This window comes from Diceros bicornis, chromosome 17, assembly GCF_020826845.1.
Source record: "Diceros bicornis minor isolate mBicDic1 chromosome 17, mDicBic1.mat.cur, whole genome shotgun sequence".
Taxonomy (NCBI): Eukaryota; Metazoa; Chordata; class Mammalia; order Perissodactyla; family Rhinocerotidae; genus Diceros; species Diceros bicornis.
Genome location: NC_080756.1, coordinates 33,449,206 through 33,464,534, shown reverse-complemented (window position 1 = coordinate 33,464,534; position 15,329 = coordinate 33,449,206). Strand labels below are relative to the sequence as shown.

Here is a 15,329-nt window from a genome sequence, read left to right as displayed (position 1 = left end):
GATACACCACATTAATAGAATGAAAGTTAAAAATCATATTATCATCTTAATAGTACAGAAAAAACATTTGACAAAATGTACCATCCTTTCATGATAAAAACTCTCAACAAATTGAGCACAGATGGAACATATCTCAACATAATAAAGGCCTTATATAACAAATCCACAGCTAACATTATGCTCAACAGTGAAAAGTTGAAAGCTTTTCCTCTAAGATCAGGAAAAAGACAAGGGAACACACTCTTACCATTTCTATTCAATATAGTATTGGAAGTACTAGCCAGAGCAATCAGGCAAGAAAAAGAAATAAAAGGTATCCAAATCAGAAAGGAGGAAGAAAAACTGTATTTGCAAATGATATGATCTTATATAGAGAAAATCCTAAAGACTCCACCAAAAAACTGTCAGAACTAATCAACGAATACAGTAAAGTTTCAGGATACAAAATGAACACACAGAAATCAGTTGTGTCTCTATATACTAACAATGAAATATATAAAAAAGAAATAAAGAAAACAATACCATGTACAATAGCCTCAAAAAGAATAAAATACTTAGGAATAAATTTAACCAAGGAGGTGAAAGATCTCTACATTGAAAACTATAAGACTTTGATGAAAGAAATTGAAGACGACACAAATAAATGGAAAGATATCACATGTTCATGGATTGGAAGAATTAATATTGTTAAAATGTCCATACTACTCAAAGCCATCTATAGAGTCAATGTAGTCCATAATCAAAATTCCAATTTTGTATTTGGAATTCTGTATTTTTCACAGAAATAGAAAAAACAATCCTAAAATTCATATGGAACCACAAAAGACCCCGAATAGCCAAAGTGCTCCTGAGAAAGAACAAAGTTGGAGGCATCACACTTCCAGATTTCAAAATATATTACAAATCTATAGTAATCAACGCAGCGTGGTACTAGCATAAAAATAGATACATAGACCAATGGGACGGAATCATGAGCCCAGGAAAATACCTTCACATATATAGCCAACTAATATTTGACAAGGGAGCAAAGAATACAGATCCTCCTCAACTTATGATGAGGTTACATCCCAATAAACCCATCATAAGTTGAAAATATCATAAATCAAAAATGCATTTACTACACCTAACCTACCGAACGTCACAGCTTAGCCTAGCTTACCTTAAACGCACTCAGAATACTTACATCAGCCTACGGTTGGGCAAAATCATCTAACATAAAGCCTATTTTATAATGAAGTGTTGAGCATCTCATGTAATTATTGAATACTGTACTGAAAGTGAAAAACAGAATGGTTGTATGGGTACAGAATAGTTTTAAGTGTATCGGTTGTTTACCCTCGTGATCACACGGCTGACTGGAAACTGTGGCTCACTGCTGCTGCCCAGCATCAGGAAAGAGTATTGTATCACATATTCTTAGCCCAGAAAAAGACCAAAATTCAAAATTTGAAGTACAGTTTCTACTGAATGCGTATTGCTTTTGCACCACCTTAAAGTCGAAAAATCGTAAGTTAAACCATCGTTAAGTCGGGGACCATCTACACTCAATGGGGAAAGGATAGTCTCCTCAATAAATGGTATTGGGAAAACTGGATAACCATGTGTAGAAGAATGAAATTGGACCCCAATCTTACACCACTCACAAAAATTAACTTGAAATGGATTAAAGACTTAAACGTAAGTCCCCAAACTGTAGAACTCCTAGAAGAAAACATAGGGAAAAAGCTCCTTGACATTGGTCTTGGCAACAGTTTTTTGGATATGACACCAAAAGCACAAGCAACAAAAGCAAAAATCAATAAGTAGGACTACATCAAACTAAAATTCTACCCCACATCAGAAGAAACAATCAACAAAATGAAAAGGCAACCTATGGAATGGGAGAAAATATTTGCAAACCATATATCTGATAAGGGGCTAATATCTAATATATTTAAAGAACTCATACAAATCAATAATAAAAAACAATGCAACTTAAAAATGGACAGAGGATCTGAATAGACATTTTTCCAAAGGAGACATACAGCTGGCCAACAGGTACATGAAAAGGTGCTCAACATCACTAATCATCAGGGAAATGCAAATCAAAACCATAATGAGATATCACCTCACACCTGTTAGAATGACTATCATCAAATAGACAAGAGATAAAAGGTGTTGGCAAGGATGTGGAGAAAAGGGAACCCTTGCCACTGTTCGTGGGAGTGTAAGTTGGTATGCCAGTATGGAAAATAGCATGGAGGTTCCTCAAAAAATCAAAAATAGAATGACTGTATGATCCAACAATTCCATTTCTGGGTATACAGCCAAAGGTAATAAACACAGGATATAGAAGAGGTATCTGCACTTTCACGTTTATTGCAGCTTTACTCATAAGAGCCGAGATATGGAAACAACCTATTTTTCCATCAGAGGATGAATGGATAAAGAAGTGGTGGTATATATATATAAAATGGAATATTATTCAACCACGAAAAAAGAAGGAAATCTTGCCATTTGTGACAACATAGATGGTCCTTGAGGACATTATGCTAAGTGAAAAGTCAGACAGAGAAAGACAAATACTGTATATCCCTTATATGCGGAATCTAAAAAAGCTCAACTCATAGAAACAGAGAGCAGAATGATGGTTACCAGGCACTGGGGGACGGGGAAAATGAAGAGATGTTGCTCAAAGGGTACAAACTTCCAGTTATAAGACTAACAAGTTCAATGTACAGCATGGTGATTATAGTTAACAATACTGTTATTACATACTTGAAAGTTGCTTAGAGAGTAGATCTTAAATGTTCTCAGCACAAGAAAGAAATGGTAATTATGTGAGGTGATGGAGGTGTTTACTAACTCTCATGGTGGTAAGCATTTAAGAATATATAAGTGTATCAAATCATCACATTGTTTATCTTAAACTTACACAATGTTATACGTCAATTATATCTCAAAACTAAAAAAAAGAAAAACAACCCTTACAACATAGGATTTGCATTTTAAGGTAGCCTTTCTGATTTTTAATCAGGCCTTTTTTTTTTTTTTTTTTTTTGCATAATGTGTTTAGGACCAAACTAAATCCTTAATTGAATTGTCTTCCTAAAATATAAACTGAGCTGATGACATATTTGATATAGCTGTTTATGTTAAATGAAGAAGTTCCCAGAAGAAATCCTAAATGTGGAGTAAGGAGATAATTTCCTAGTCTGTAATGTAGAACAATTAAAATTTTCTCTGGGCCCATTTTTTTCCACATAAAATAAGATTATATTTAAGACCCTCTTCCAGTTTGAAAATGATCTAATGTGTCAAGTCAGGTTTTTTGGTTTTTTTTTTAATCACTCATTCATTCAGTACCAACACATACCCAATATAGAATTTTTCAGGCAATTAGAAACATTTCACAATAGTGAAAGAGCTTGTCTAATTTATCTTCTATTGCCAGTGCCTATCACAGGGCCCAGCATATGGAAAATATTCAGTAAACAAATGGTACCTATTAATTACTTTAAAAATTATTCAGTGCCTACCATGAGCTAGGAATTCTGAGAAAGACAGAGTATAAACAAATTAGATGGTGATAATTGATATAGAGAAAATATTCAGGGCGAAAACTAGAGAATAAAGGTAGGTGTGAGCATACTTACATGCACACGTATGTGTATGCAGTTTCAATAACATTTGAGCCGATACATGAAGGATGAGAAGGAGCCAAATTTTCAAAAACCTGGAGGAATAGCATTTTATGCAGACTTGATATCTGGGCAAAGGCCCCAAGATAGGCAAGGATGTGGCGAGGTGGGAGTTAGAAGGCAGTCAGTGTGGCTACAATATAGTAATCAAGTAGACAGAAGTATGAAATAGATTGGAAAAGTCAGCAGGAACAGGTTACACATCACTGTGAAGAAAGAGATCACTTTGTAGGCCAAAGAACCTGAAATTTTAAAAAAATCTAAAATCTAAAATTTGTTGTGAGCAAAGAACCACAAGATTCTACATTGCATATCTGACACTCCCACATCTCTGCATTCCAACATTCTGATTTTCACCTTCCTGGATGAGAAATTACATTAGCAGGTCCATTACCTCTGAGCATTCACAAGAGGGTAAAAACCAATTACCTGACAGAAATATTAGAGCCCATTTTATCTAAGCAAGTTTCTGAAGTCACCTTTTAGTAATTCAGTGTTCTCTGTAGAAGAACATTAGCTGCATTTATTACTCAGAATCTCAACTCCTATTTTTCTTCCCTTGTATTGACTGTAAATTTGGTCATGCTGCAGTCAAAGTGACAGTTGGATGCAGCTGAAATAAGAATAGGTGACAACTGAGAGCACGATATTTGGGTCACCTCTGACATGGACCTCATTCCCTACCTCGTTCTTCTTTGCTCTCTTGATACAAATTAAGGTCTTCTCTTAATGTTAGATGCTGTCAAATATGACAGAGACAGTAGAGCCATTTGTGATTTTCTTGATTCAAAGCAGGAAGAAAAACCATCTCTCAAAAGGGGAAGAATGAACATATTAGTTCAGAGTACTTTTCTATTTGGTTTTTATAATATAACGTTTATGTCCTCTAGCAGACTGTGTGAGTGCCATTCCCACATTCCTCAGATCTTGCAGTCCACATCCTGCCTCTGTGCCTAAGGGCTTTCCCCCCTCCAGCCCACCCATGAGGCAGGCCAGAAGTGTAGGAAGTACTCCCCCTGCAGCTCTGAAGCTATGACTTTGGAGAAGTCGTGTATCAATATTTCAGCTCCCTCACCCCTTGGGTGGGACAAATATGCTGTGTGTATTTTGCATCGCTGCAGGGTTAAGCTCAGACCCTCACAGTGGTAGCTGGCTTAGTAGCACATCCTAGATTGGCTACCTTCCTTCCCCTATACCACCTCCTCTCTTTCCTGCTAGTGATACCTGCACTTCCTTAATAGACCACTTGAATCCTTGTCTCAGGGTCTGCTTCTTGGGAATGCAAATTAAGATACATAAGATACAAATTTGAGTAGTGCCTGACAGCTCAAAAGGGTTTAACTACAATAAATTTATATTCAGTGTTAAGAGGGGGCCTCCTTCCTTCTCTCCTCATATTTTCACATGGAAAGACTTCTACCCAGATTAATGCCCAGTTTTCTCTGCATAGAGGTGACATCTACTGGTTCATGTTTCTTAACTGAGTTGGGGAAAAAAACTATCAAAAAGCAGCAAAGACTCAGAGATTCATTCTTTCTTCCCTCTTTACTCTAGACCAGTAGGAAATGATAAATATGGAGAAGTTTGTCTGCTCTCAGACCCAAACTTTCCCCTACATGCTAATCCAGACTAGCATTAAAGGTGGGCTACAGAGTGTTAGAAACCCTTTTTTGGTTGTATACCTGTAGTCACATTCCTCAGTTGGTGTTGTGGATATTAAAGGTGGTGTTTTGCAATCCAGTCATTCACATCCTGTCTTTTTCTTAGTTGATTCTGAACTTGCCAATAGCATGCTTGCCCGACTGACATGTGAATACATCTGTACAGCTTTGTGCCTCTGTAATATCACTGAAGTTAAACTATTGCTTTGTTTTTGCTATTTTTCACCGCATATGAAAACCATTTTTTCAAAAGTTCTCATTTTCTTCTTTGTGATTATTTTATTTTAATGCGTGGAGGAAAATTAAGTGTGAGTACACAGGAGATAATTTAAAACAATAAAACTCCTAAGTTATAAGTAGGACACACTAATTTAGAATCCTTATTTGCTTATTCCCCTTTTCCCAAAGCCTTAAATATATCTGAACACATCTTCCCACCGGCAGGCCAGTTGACTGGTGCTGCCATCTCTTACCTTCCTCATCAGCTCCTCTACGTACCCATCTTGCCCTTCTGGCTGTACAGCTGCTTCTGCCCACTCTCCGCCATCTCAGCAACTTTGGATTAAGTAACTCACTCTTCCTCTTCTCCTACTGGCCTTCACGTTGGGCTGTGGTGTGGTGTGATGCTGCGAGGTGCAGGCTACGATGGCTGTCTGTGGCTTTGAGAGTGGTTTTTTCTTGTCTAAGGAGAATCTCCAGCAGATGACAATTTTCTATCTTCCCCTGCAAAATCAGAATCCTCTCACCTGACAGAAATCTTTCGCTCCAGATGCTGCGAAGCCAGCACAGATCATCTTGTCTGTGATCCCTCCTGGGTGAGCAGAATAGTAAGTGCGTTCGCAGACCTCTCTTCCTAACACGGGCACTTGAATCTGCTGTAAGCGACTTGCTAGGCCACTATCTAATTAAGAAATAGATTCAGAAAAAGAGCTTGATAATGAAGTAAGCACCAAGTGATGTTAAAGAAATATATTTAAGTTCAGACTTGCTCTGCACCAATATAATTGCAATCATTTAGTTTTGCCTAAGCTGATGTAGAATACTGAATCAAAAAATACAAGTTTCTTGTGTAGTATAGCTTCGTTTCCAGATGTGGCATCTTGGTAAAGGAAATCCAATGGCAGGAGAACAGGAGCAGAAACACTTTTTTTCTAGCTTATTTCTGATTTAAATTTTAGTGTTTCAAATATTGCTACATAAGAATTCAGAAAGAGAAATTCAGCAAGATATGAATTATTATACATTATTTATATTATAAATACATATAATTATATATTTATACATATAAATATTTTATGCAAATATATATTATAAATATATAATAACAATATGTTCATATGATTTCCTAAAACGAACTAAAATCATTTTCCTCTTTTTTCTCTATTATCACTGAGGCCTAATCTCAACTCCAATTTAAGATGATACTAATGATGAACACGGAAGAATTTCTTCTGCTACCTGACCCTCAGGTAGGCCTATGTTAACATGCATTCTGCATGACTTATTCTGTCACTTCAGATTTATGACTAATTAAAAAAAGATAAATTTAGTATTTTATAGACCTATACCTTTTTGGAAAAATTAAAAATTACTTTACACTTATATTGTACCTTAATATTTATAAAATCCTTTACTCCAACCTAATAAGACTCACAATGACATTTTGAGGTGGGTTACCACACTGATCTCACACGTAAAAATGTCAGAGCTCTGAAATTTGACCTCCTAGCACCTATGGGACAGAACTAGGACTGAAGCCTAAGTCAGACTTTAAATCTTGTGCTCTTTTTAATGTATTAATCTAATATATAAATAATTTAATGTATTTAAAATCCTCTTTTCAGGGACCATCCTCATCAGCATTGCTTATTATGTCTCAAAATCAAGAACTCCTTTTCTCTCTGAGATTGAAAGAACGACTTCATCTTTTATAAGACCGTAACCACCTCTCAGTTGTCTGGTGGTCATCGAGCTGGTGAAGGATGAAGGTGTTAGAGAATGGGCATGTTTATTCAAGGGCTTTGAAGTCAGCCCATGAATAAATATTTACTGAGTGTTTATCCTTGCTAGACAGACTTCTACCCCTGAGGAGAGAGTGGTAAATTAGGCAGAGATCTGCCTCCCAGAGGCTCCCACTCTAATGGGTGAGATGTGGAAAATGATTACATAAAATAATGTCAAGGACATTTAAGTGCAATGAGATGATAAAACTGTGTAGTCCAGAAAGTGATGGAAGGACAGTCCTGCTCCAGCAAAGTGATCTGAGAAGATTTGAGTTGAGAACAGAAAGATGAGGAGGCAGCTGTGAGAAGACTAGAATAAGAGTTTCCATGTGGAAGGAAACAAGGTACAGAGCTTGAGAAAGCAGAACAAGTTTGGTGTCTAAGAGAAAGAAAGAAAACCACAGTGCTGAAGGTCAGCCAACAAGGGGACACAAGGAGGAAATGAGGTAGGAGAGTTATGTGTAGACCAAACCACACAGAGCTTTCAAAGTCAGGTTAGGATTTCAGACTTTATTATAAACGTAATAAGAAGCCATTGAAGGATTATCAGCTGAGCCATGCTGATTTCAAATCTTAGCTTTGATATTTATTAGCCATGAGATCTTAGCAAATTACTTAAATTTGGGGCCATAATGTCCTTATTCGCAAAATGGGAGGATAAAATCTCCTCATATGGTGGTTGTGAAGATTTTAGGAAAATGTAATTTGGCTGCAGGCAGCACAGCAAACTGTGAACATAAACACTGTACACAGTCAAAGATAAATTCCCGTCTCCTTCAAGCTCTCAGATTCCAAATAAATGACACATATACAGAAGGAAAATATCAAATAAAATGATCTTACAAAGTGAAAATAGGCAAAACACAAACATCGACCCAGTCAGATCTTTCAAATCTCATGGCTTTAAGAACTCTATAACCTAGCCCAGGGTTCAGCAAACCCCAGCCAGTGGGCCAATTCCATGCCAACCCCCACCCCCACCCCCAGGCCTATTTAGTGCAATCCACGAACTAATAATGGTTTGTACATTTTAAAATGGTTGAAAAGAAAATCCAAAGAAGAATAATATTTCATGACACAAGAATATTAAATAAAATTTAAACTTCATGAATGAAGTTCTATTGGAACACAGCCACATCCATTCTGTTACATATGGTCTACGGCTGCTTTGTGCTACAAGGGCAGAGTTGAGTAGTTGTGAGAGAGACTATATGGCCTGCAAGGCCTATAAAACTTATTGTCCGGCCCTTTACAGATCTAGCCTACCTATAATTTTTATTTCTCATGATGGAAAAATATAAAGTAGCTCATTCTTTAATTTGATGAACTATTACAGCTAAATAAAATGGTTTTTATATTTCAGAAAGAAGGGCTAAAACAGATACTGCTTGATATCGTTTCCGTGACATAGTCTCAGAAATATCAACTGGCAGTAATGTTTGTGCAAAAGTAAAATGTTTACCTTCACTACTGCTTCCCCATCCAGTCACAGCACAGATCTCAGAGGAAAACAGAGGTTCCGTGCTGTGCGGGAGACATACTGGTCTCACCACTGAGTTGAACTCCAGAGGAGAGCTCAGTTGTATTAGGGCGATGTCAGAGTCATAGCTCAGTCTATCAAAGTCTTCATGCACCATGATGTGTTTTGCACGTCTCACCTGTATCATTCCCAAGCAAACGAGTTACAAGATAAAGTCAGTGAGTCAAACTATTTCCTTGCACAATGGTCCAAAATAATATTAAATCTCTACATTTCCATACAACGGCAATGAAGATGACTTTGTACTAAATTTAAAAGGGCAATCAATCTCTTTTTATAATTTGCAGAAGGCAAAGGACCACTTTCTGAGGACTTAAAGTCCTGGAGAAACTAGACTATGTGGACCTGTGTACATGGACCTGAATTTGTACTTCCTGACCAGCCTTGCCTAATTCTCAGATTAAAATGTGACCTCAAATTGTATCTTTTTGTGTGTGTGTGTGAGGAAGTTGGCCCTGAGCTAACATCTGTTACCAATCCTCCACTTTTTGCTTGAGGAAAATTGTCACTGAGCTAACACCTGTGCCAATCTTCTATTTTGTATGTGGGATGCCGCCACAGCATGGCTTGATGAACGGTACATAGGTCCACGACCAGGATCCAAACCAGTGAACCCCAGGCCACCGAAGTGGAGCACGTGAACCTAACCACTATGCCACCGGGCCGGCCCCTCAAATTGTATCTTTAAATGTTGGTATAAATGATAGGTGTAAGGGGGCACTAGGAGATTAATACCTAATTACATATTTTAGCTAAAGGTATTCCCTGGCATGTGACAACACTTAAAATATAGGCAGAATGATCTTTAAAAACATTTTTCACCTGTTCAGTTGATTCCTTCAGGGTTCTGTCATGGTCTCCAGCAGCAATGGTCCAGAAGATTGGATTATTCTTCCTGGAAAGAAGAACAAAAGTTTGACATGAAAACACATTTTTCACCATTTGGGCTAACCCCATCTGGCCCTACTAATGTGCACTGTTCAGTTCCACCAGGCGCCACCCACTCCCATGCCTGGTGCCTTTGTGTAATCCCTGTCTGGGAAGCCACACCATACCTCCTGATCTACCTGTGGAGCAGTTCTTAATTACATCTCTTGTCCCCTTCTCTTGGCTATAAAATGTCTTTGGAGCCCTTACCAAATATCAAGAAAGGCTATTTTTAAGTTAAGAAGGTAAAAAAGAAAAATTAGAGCTTATTTTAATTTCACAGTGATATAAGAACACATGAAAACAAATTACATTCATAATGAGGTAGCTTCTGGTCTATGCTTTACTGTGATAAGTATCCAAACACTATATTACAGGAATATATCTCAAATTGTCATCTCTTATCAAATCACTAGGATTGATGAAACTGAGGTTGAAAAGAATTTATCAGTTCAAAAATAGGTAAAATTCACCTATGGTGTTAGCAATCAGGGCACTGATTACTTTTGGGGGGGGTGATAATAAGAAGATGCATGAGGGGAGCTGCTGGGTGTTGGCAATATTTTGTTTCTTGATCTGGGTCCTGGTTACATGGGTGTTCACTTTGTGAAAATTCCTCGAACTGTATACTTAAGATTTGCACACTTTTGATATACTTCAAAAAGACATTTAAAAACTTGAATCGATATCCATTAATTTGCCGTCAAGATCTCCAGCTGAAAAAATATCCAAGGAAAGAGTCCCTCACTTGCCACAAATACACTGTCACTTTAGCTTGAAGATTAATTCTTTCATTTTTCAAAACTGTTTCTTCAAGAAAAGTAAAGTTATTGAAATTATTTTTCAATACACTTTATTCAAAGGAGAAGTTTCTTAATACATGTAGGCATCTTCTCTCTAGTCATAACCATGCTCATTTCAATTCCTTGCATGATAAGTCTGACTCATTCATGAGTTTCAATATGCCTTTATTAAGGGAGCTAACCCAGGTAAAGTGCTTGGCAAGTACCTTACAGATGGTAATGACTCATAATGGTAGCCATTATCATTGTTATTATCTGCCATGCACTCTAATGGAAGGATTCAACTTTATTTTCAAAGTCACCCTCTAAATTATTAAACATTAAAAGTAAAGAAACATTTCTTAAAGCCACTCTACTTCTTTATATAGAGGATAGTGTCCATAATAACAATGAAATAATAAAAATCATGGTAGAGATCATAATGTAGATTACAATTTCTAGTGACGTTTTACGTGCACAGTCATCAAATATCTTTTAATTTAATTTGGTAGAGAACACTGTGAAAAAAGCATATGATAGAGCAACGTTCACTTTGAGGCAACAAAGCCTGAAATTTTTACAATAGTGGGATAATAGCATGAGGTATCAGTTGATGAACGTCTCCATCCTTTCTTCCCACTTGCCCATAATCAAGTTTTGTTTCTTATGTCTTTAGGGTCTTATCCCCAAGACGACAATGGGATGTGTGTCACTTACTGCTATGAGAGAAGAAAGACTCACTGCTGAATTATGAAAGAAAGTGGCTGGAAGATTCTGATGTATAATTGCAAAATGAGTTTAGTAACTTTAACTTTTCCCTACAAGCATTACTATTATAATAAAAATTTTTAAAGAAATCAGGAAGAGTCACTGATGAAACTGTATATAAATTCTTCTTGTGGTTAACTTAAATGGTTCATAAACATTTACAGCTGACTGTGTTTATTCATCTCAATTGACTCATCAAGTTGAATATTCCACTTTGTGAATAAACATGTTGCTCTGGTCTATATCTTGCTACAAAGTGTTATGGTCCATTACATAAATTCAAGAATAGACAAGGGAGTCTGTCAAAGCTTCTTCTGTGCCTCTGGCATCAATGCTAATATTTGTCTTTTCCAAGGCACTAATTTTCACTAAGTAATCAGCTACTATTGAGGCTTCTTTTCCATGGTATATAAAAATGCACTTTGATAGAATTCTTATAAAATGGACTTCTCCAAGGGAGGGTGGCTAGACTGAACAATGTGGTACTGGATTGAGTTGGAAATGTCCACAGGAACTCATGTTTAGCTTAATATAGATACAAATAGATAAATACGTTTATATAAATGGATTAGTATGCATACCTATATTTTCTAGCTGTCAGCTAAGAAAGCCTGGAAGTAATAACAGCCTAGTAGCAACTAGTATACCCAGCACCCAGATCTTGATTTCTCATACCCTTCTCCAATAAAATGAACCAGGGCTCACTGGAGAAACGGCTGATTCTAAGACTGAGAAGGGAATGTATAAGATGAACCTGGAGCATCTTGTAGTGTCACAAAAGGAAAGGGGCATGTCAAAAAAACAAGAAGCCACCCTGAAAGCACTTACAATGGTCAAAGCCAGTGTGTGGTAAAAAACAAAAAACTTTCCCCCTTTGCCCCCAAATGCATAATCATTTTAAATACAGAGTCTAGGAAGATATTTTAAATATTAAATTTGCACAGGAATAGATGAGGACAAAAGATTGTTCTCTGTACTCCCTTCTTCTTATCATAAAGGTTATTTCTTCTTCCCTCCCTGAGTCTATCTGCAAACCCAAACAGAATTCTGAAAGTTTCATGGACCTAAATATAAAACTCCTTCTTCTTCACTGTGGAGTTATATCAAGGGAAGATGAGGCTTTTGAAAAGATACATTTAGTTAAAGAAGAAAGGAGATTAAACAGATAGTAACCACACGGCCATCAACTTACCATATGGAATAGCTTTTGCAGAAGATACAAGATTGGTTTTGGGAGGTGATGTTGATGCAATTTTGCTTGAAGAGTCTGTAGAGGAAAAAAAATTGTGTGTGTGTGTGTGTGTGTGTGTGTGAGAGAGAGAGAGAGAGAGAGAGGAAGATCAGCCCTGAGCTAACATTCAATGCCAATCCTCCTCTTTTTTGCTGAGGAAGATTGGCCCTGGGCTAACATTCGTGCCTGTCTTTCTCTGGAAAAAAATTTTTTTTAATCGAAAATATTTAGGGTAGCCTACGCTAGCTAACCTTGCTTGCTTACCCTGGTCAATCACAAAACCACTCTAATGTTGATCTCACTAATTCTACCTTTCAAATGCTAAATGCCACATCCCATAGATGTGATTTGTTGTATATCGCTTAATATCTCTGTTGTATCTGACCCCTTTAAGCATTTCTTCCTTCCTTGGCTCCATGAAATTATTCTCTTGATTTTCTTGTTTTATCTATGACGATCTCTTCTCAATCTCAGTCTTTTTTCCAGGATCCTATTCTTCAGCCTGAAAGATACTCCATAAGGTACTGTTCACAATTCTATTTTTATTCATTTACATATATATGACTTCCAAATTTTTCTCTTCAGTCTAAATCCCTTTCCTGAATTCTAGATCTAGGACTGCTAGATATCTTTTTTTGGATCTCCCATAAGCTCATAAAAATCCACACATCTCAAATGGAACCAATAGATTTTAAGCATCTACATGGTCTTGTTTTGTTTCTCTGTATCATTTAGTGACTCCACCATTCATCTAGCCACTCAAGCTAGAATCCTGAAAACCATGCTGGAATTTTTCTCCTTCATATACCCCCTTTCTGACAACATATCTAATCAAGCAATATATCTAGAATAAATTTTTCCAATGACTTCCTCACTACTCTCCTGGCATGGAAGTTCACCCCTAATCTCCATCTCCATCTTCCACATTACTACCAAGGTTTGAATTCTGGCTCCAGAATTCTCTGCCAGCTATGCATCTTTGGGAAAGCTACTCAACCTCTCTAATCCTCTGTTCCCTCATCTGTGAAAAGGGGAACAGTATACAAATCTCTTAGGTTTATAATGAGAAATAAATGTGATAATACATGTGAAATGCTTAGTCTATACCTGGCACAGAGCAAGTAATCAATAAACGTTAGCTAGCTATCCTATCGATCTGGTCCTTAAAATTTAACGTCCTATGTCCATCACGACCCAACTCTTGCTTTTTTTATCATTCCCTCCAAAACTTGAACAATGTTGAATTATTTGTAGTTTTTTGTACATCATCCATTCTGTTTCACATTAGGTCTTTGCATATGATATTCCTTTTATCTGAGTAAAGGCTACTTTATCTTCTAGAATGCCTAGAAACCTATTAATCCTTCAAAACCCTCAAACACCCCAAAATAGAGCCAGTCAAGGTCATTGCTGAATTACATTCCCTAACCTAAACACCTACTTTTCATATAAGGTGCTTGGAATCTTTTCTGATCATCTAGTGGACGCAGTTTCTTGGCATCTCCTGAGGTGCTTGTTAAAGCACAGAGTCCTGGGCCCCACCCCAGAGCCATAGAATCTAAATTTGGGGGGGGGTGGGCCCAGGAATCTGCATTTTTATTTTGCCATCTAGGCAATTCAAGCACCCTAAATTTAGGTAAACATGGATAAACTACCTTCCCTATAACCGTTTTCATAAGCAAAAATCACTATTGCACAAGTGTTCATACTCACCCGAGGGCAAAAAGGCGAATCTAGCCTTGAAGCCTTGGAGTTATTTTCACCATCACTTTTAAAATGAATCAGCATCATGTTACCAGGACTGAATACTGGAAGAGGGCTCAAGATTCCACAAAGTTGGCTGTAAACATTTTAGGGAAGTTTGAGTTATAGTTATAAAAAGACTAAAAATCAGAAAACACAGGTAAAACATCATCCAATTAATTTTTTTCCAGCAACTTTGGTTCTCTTCAACTTTGATTTGTAGGCACACCCTTCCATTTCATGTGGGAATTAAATGGTACTTTCAAGATAACAATGCACTGTAATTTTTTTTTCTTTTTGTGAGGAAGATCAGCCCTGTGCTCACATCTGCCAAACCTCCTCTTTTTTTTTGCTGAGGAAGACTGACCCCGGGGTAACATCCGTGCCCATCTTCCTCCACTTTATATGGGACGCCGCCACAGCATGGCTTGACAAGTGGTGCGTCGGTGCGCGCCTGGGATCCAAACCGGCGAACCCTGGGCCGCCGCAGCAGAGCACACGCACTTAACCGCTCGCACCACCGGGCCGGCCCCCAATGTACTGTAATTTTATCTTGCAGAAAAACTCTATAGATAGGGTAAGGACATCTGATTCTTAGTATGCATAGAAACCTCAATTGATTGTTAACTTGTAGACAATGAGAAGAGGTCAAAGAAAATGCCAAACTTGGTATTGTCCCTTCCAAACAACATGGCTACACTTCAAGTGAATAGGTAACACCTGAAATCTGCTTAACCCCACTTTGTACAGGTCTCGTTCTGCCTGATCAAAGGATCCTGTTTCCCCTCACTGTCCTGAATATCCAAATAAACATTCTGAACCTGTGTATATTCCCTGCCTCCAACCCACACTACAACCTAGCTGAGGGGCAAATAGCAGGTGTTCAGGAAGTGGCTACACAGCCAGAAGGGGTCATTTTTTATACTCAGTAAATGGGTAGGTCAAAACTGAAAGTATATTTGAAGTTTTAGTTCAAAAATTAACTTTCAAGATT

At 37.4% G+C, this 15,329-nt stretch overlaps 1 protein-coding gene across 1 annotated transcript in view; it reads right to left on the bottom strand.

Annotated features, from left to right (window-relative positions):
* The window catches only part of OVCH1 (ovochymase 1), a 72,948-nt gene that overhangs the window by 39,598 nt on the left and 18,021 nt on the right, over nucleotides 1-15,329 (bottom strand). The window contains 6 exon segments of the mRNA XM_058557398.1: nucleotides 6,088-6,242; nucleotides 8,807-9,002; nucleotides 9,707-9,779; nucleotides 10,821-10,881; nucleotides 14,306-14,347; nucleotides 14,350-14,432. Of these exon segments, the coding sequence (XP_058413381.1) occupies nucleotides 6,088-6,242; nucleotides 8,807-9,002; nucleotides 9,707-9,779; nucleotides 10,821-10,881; nucleotides 14,306-14,347; nucleotides 14,350-14,432 (610 nt within the window).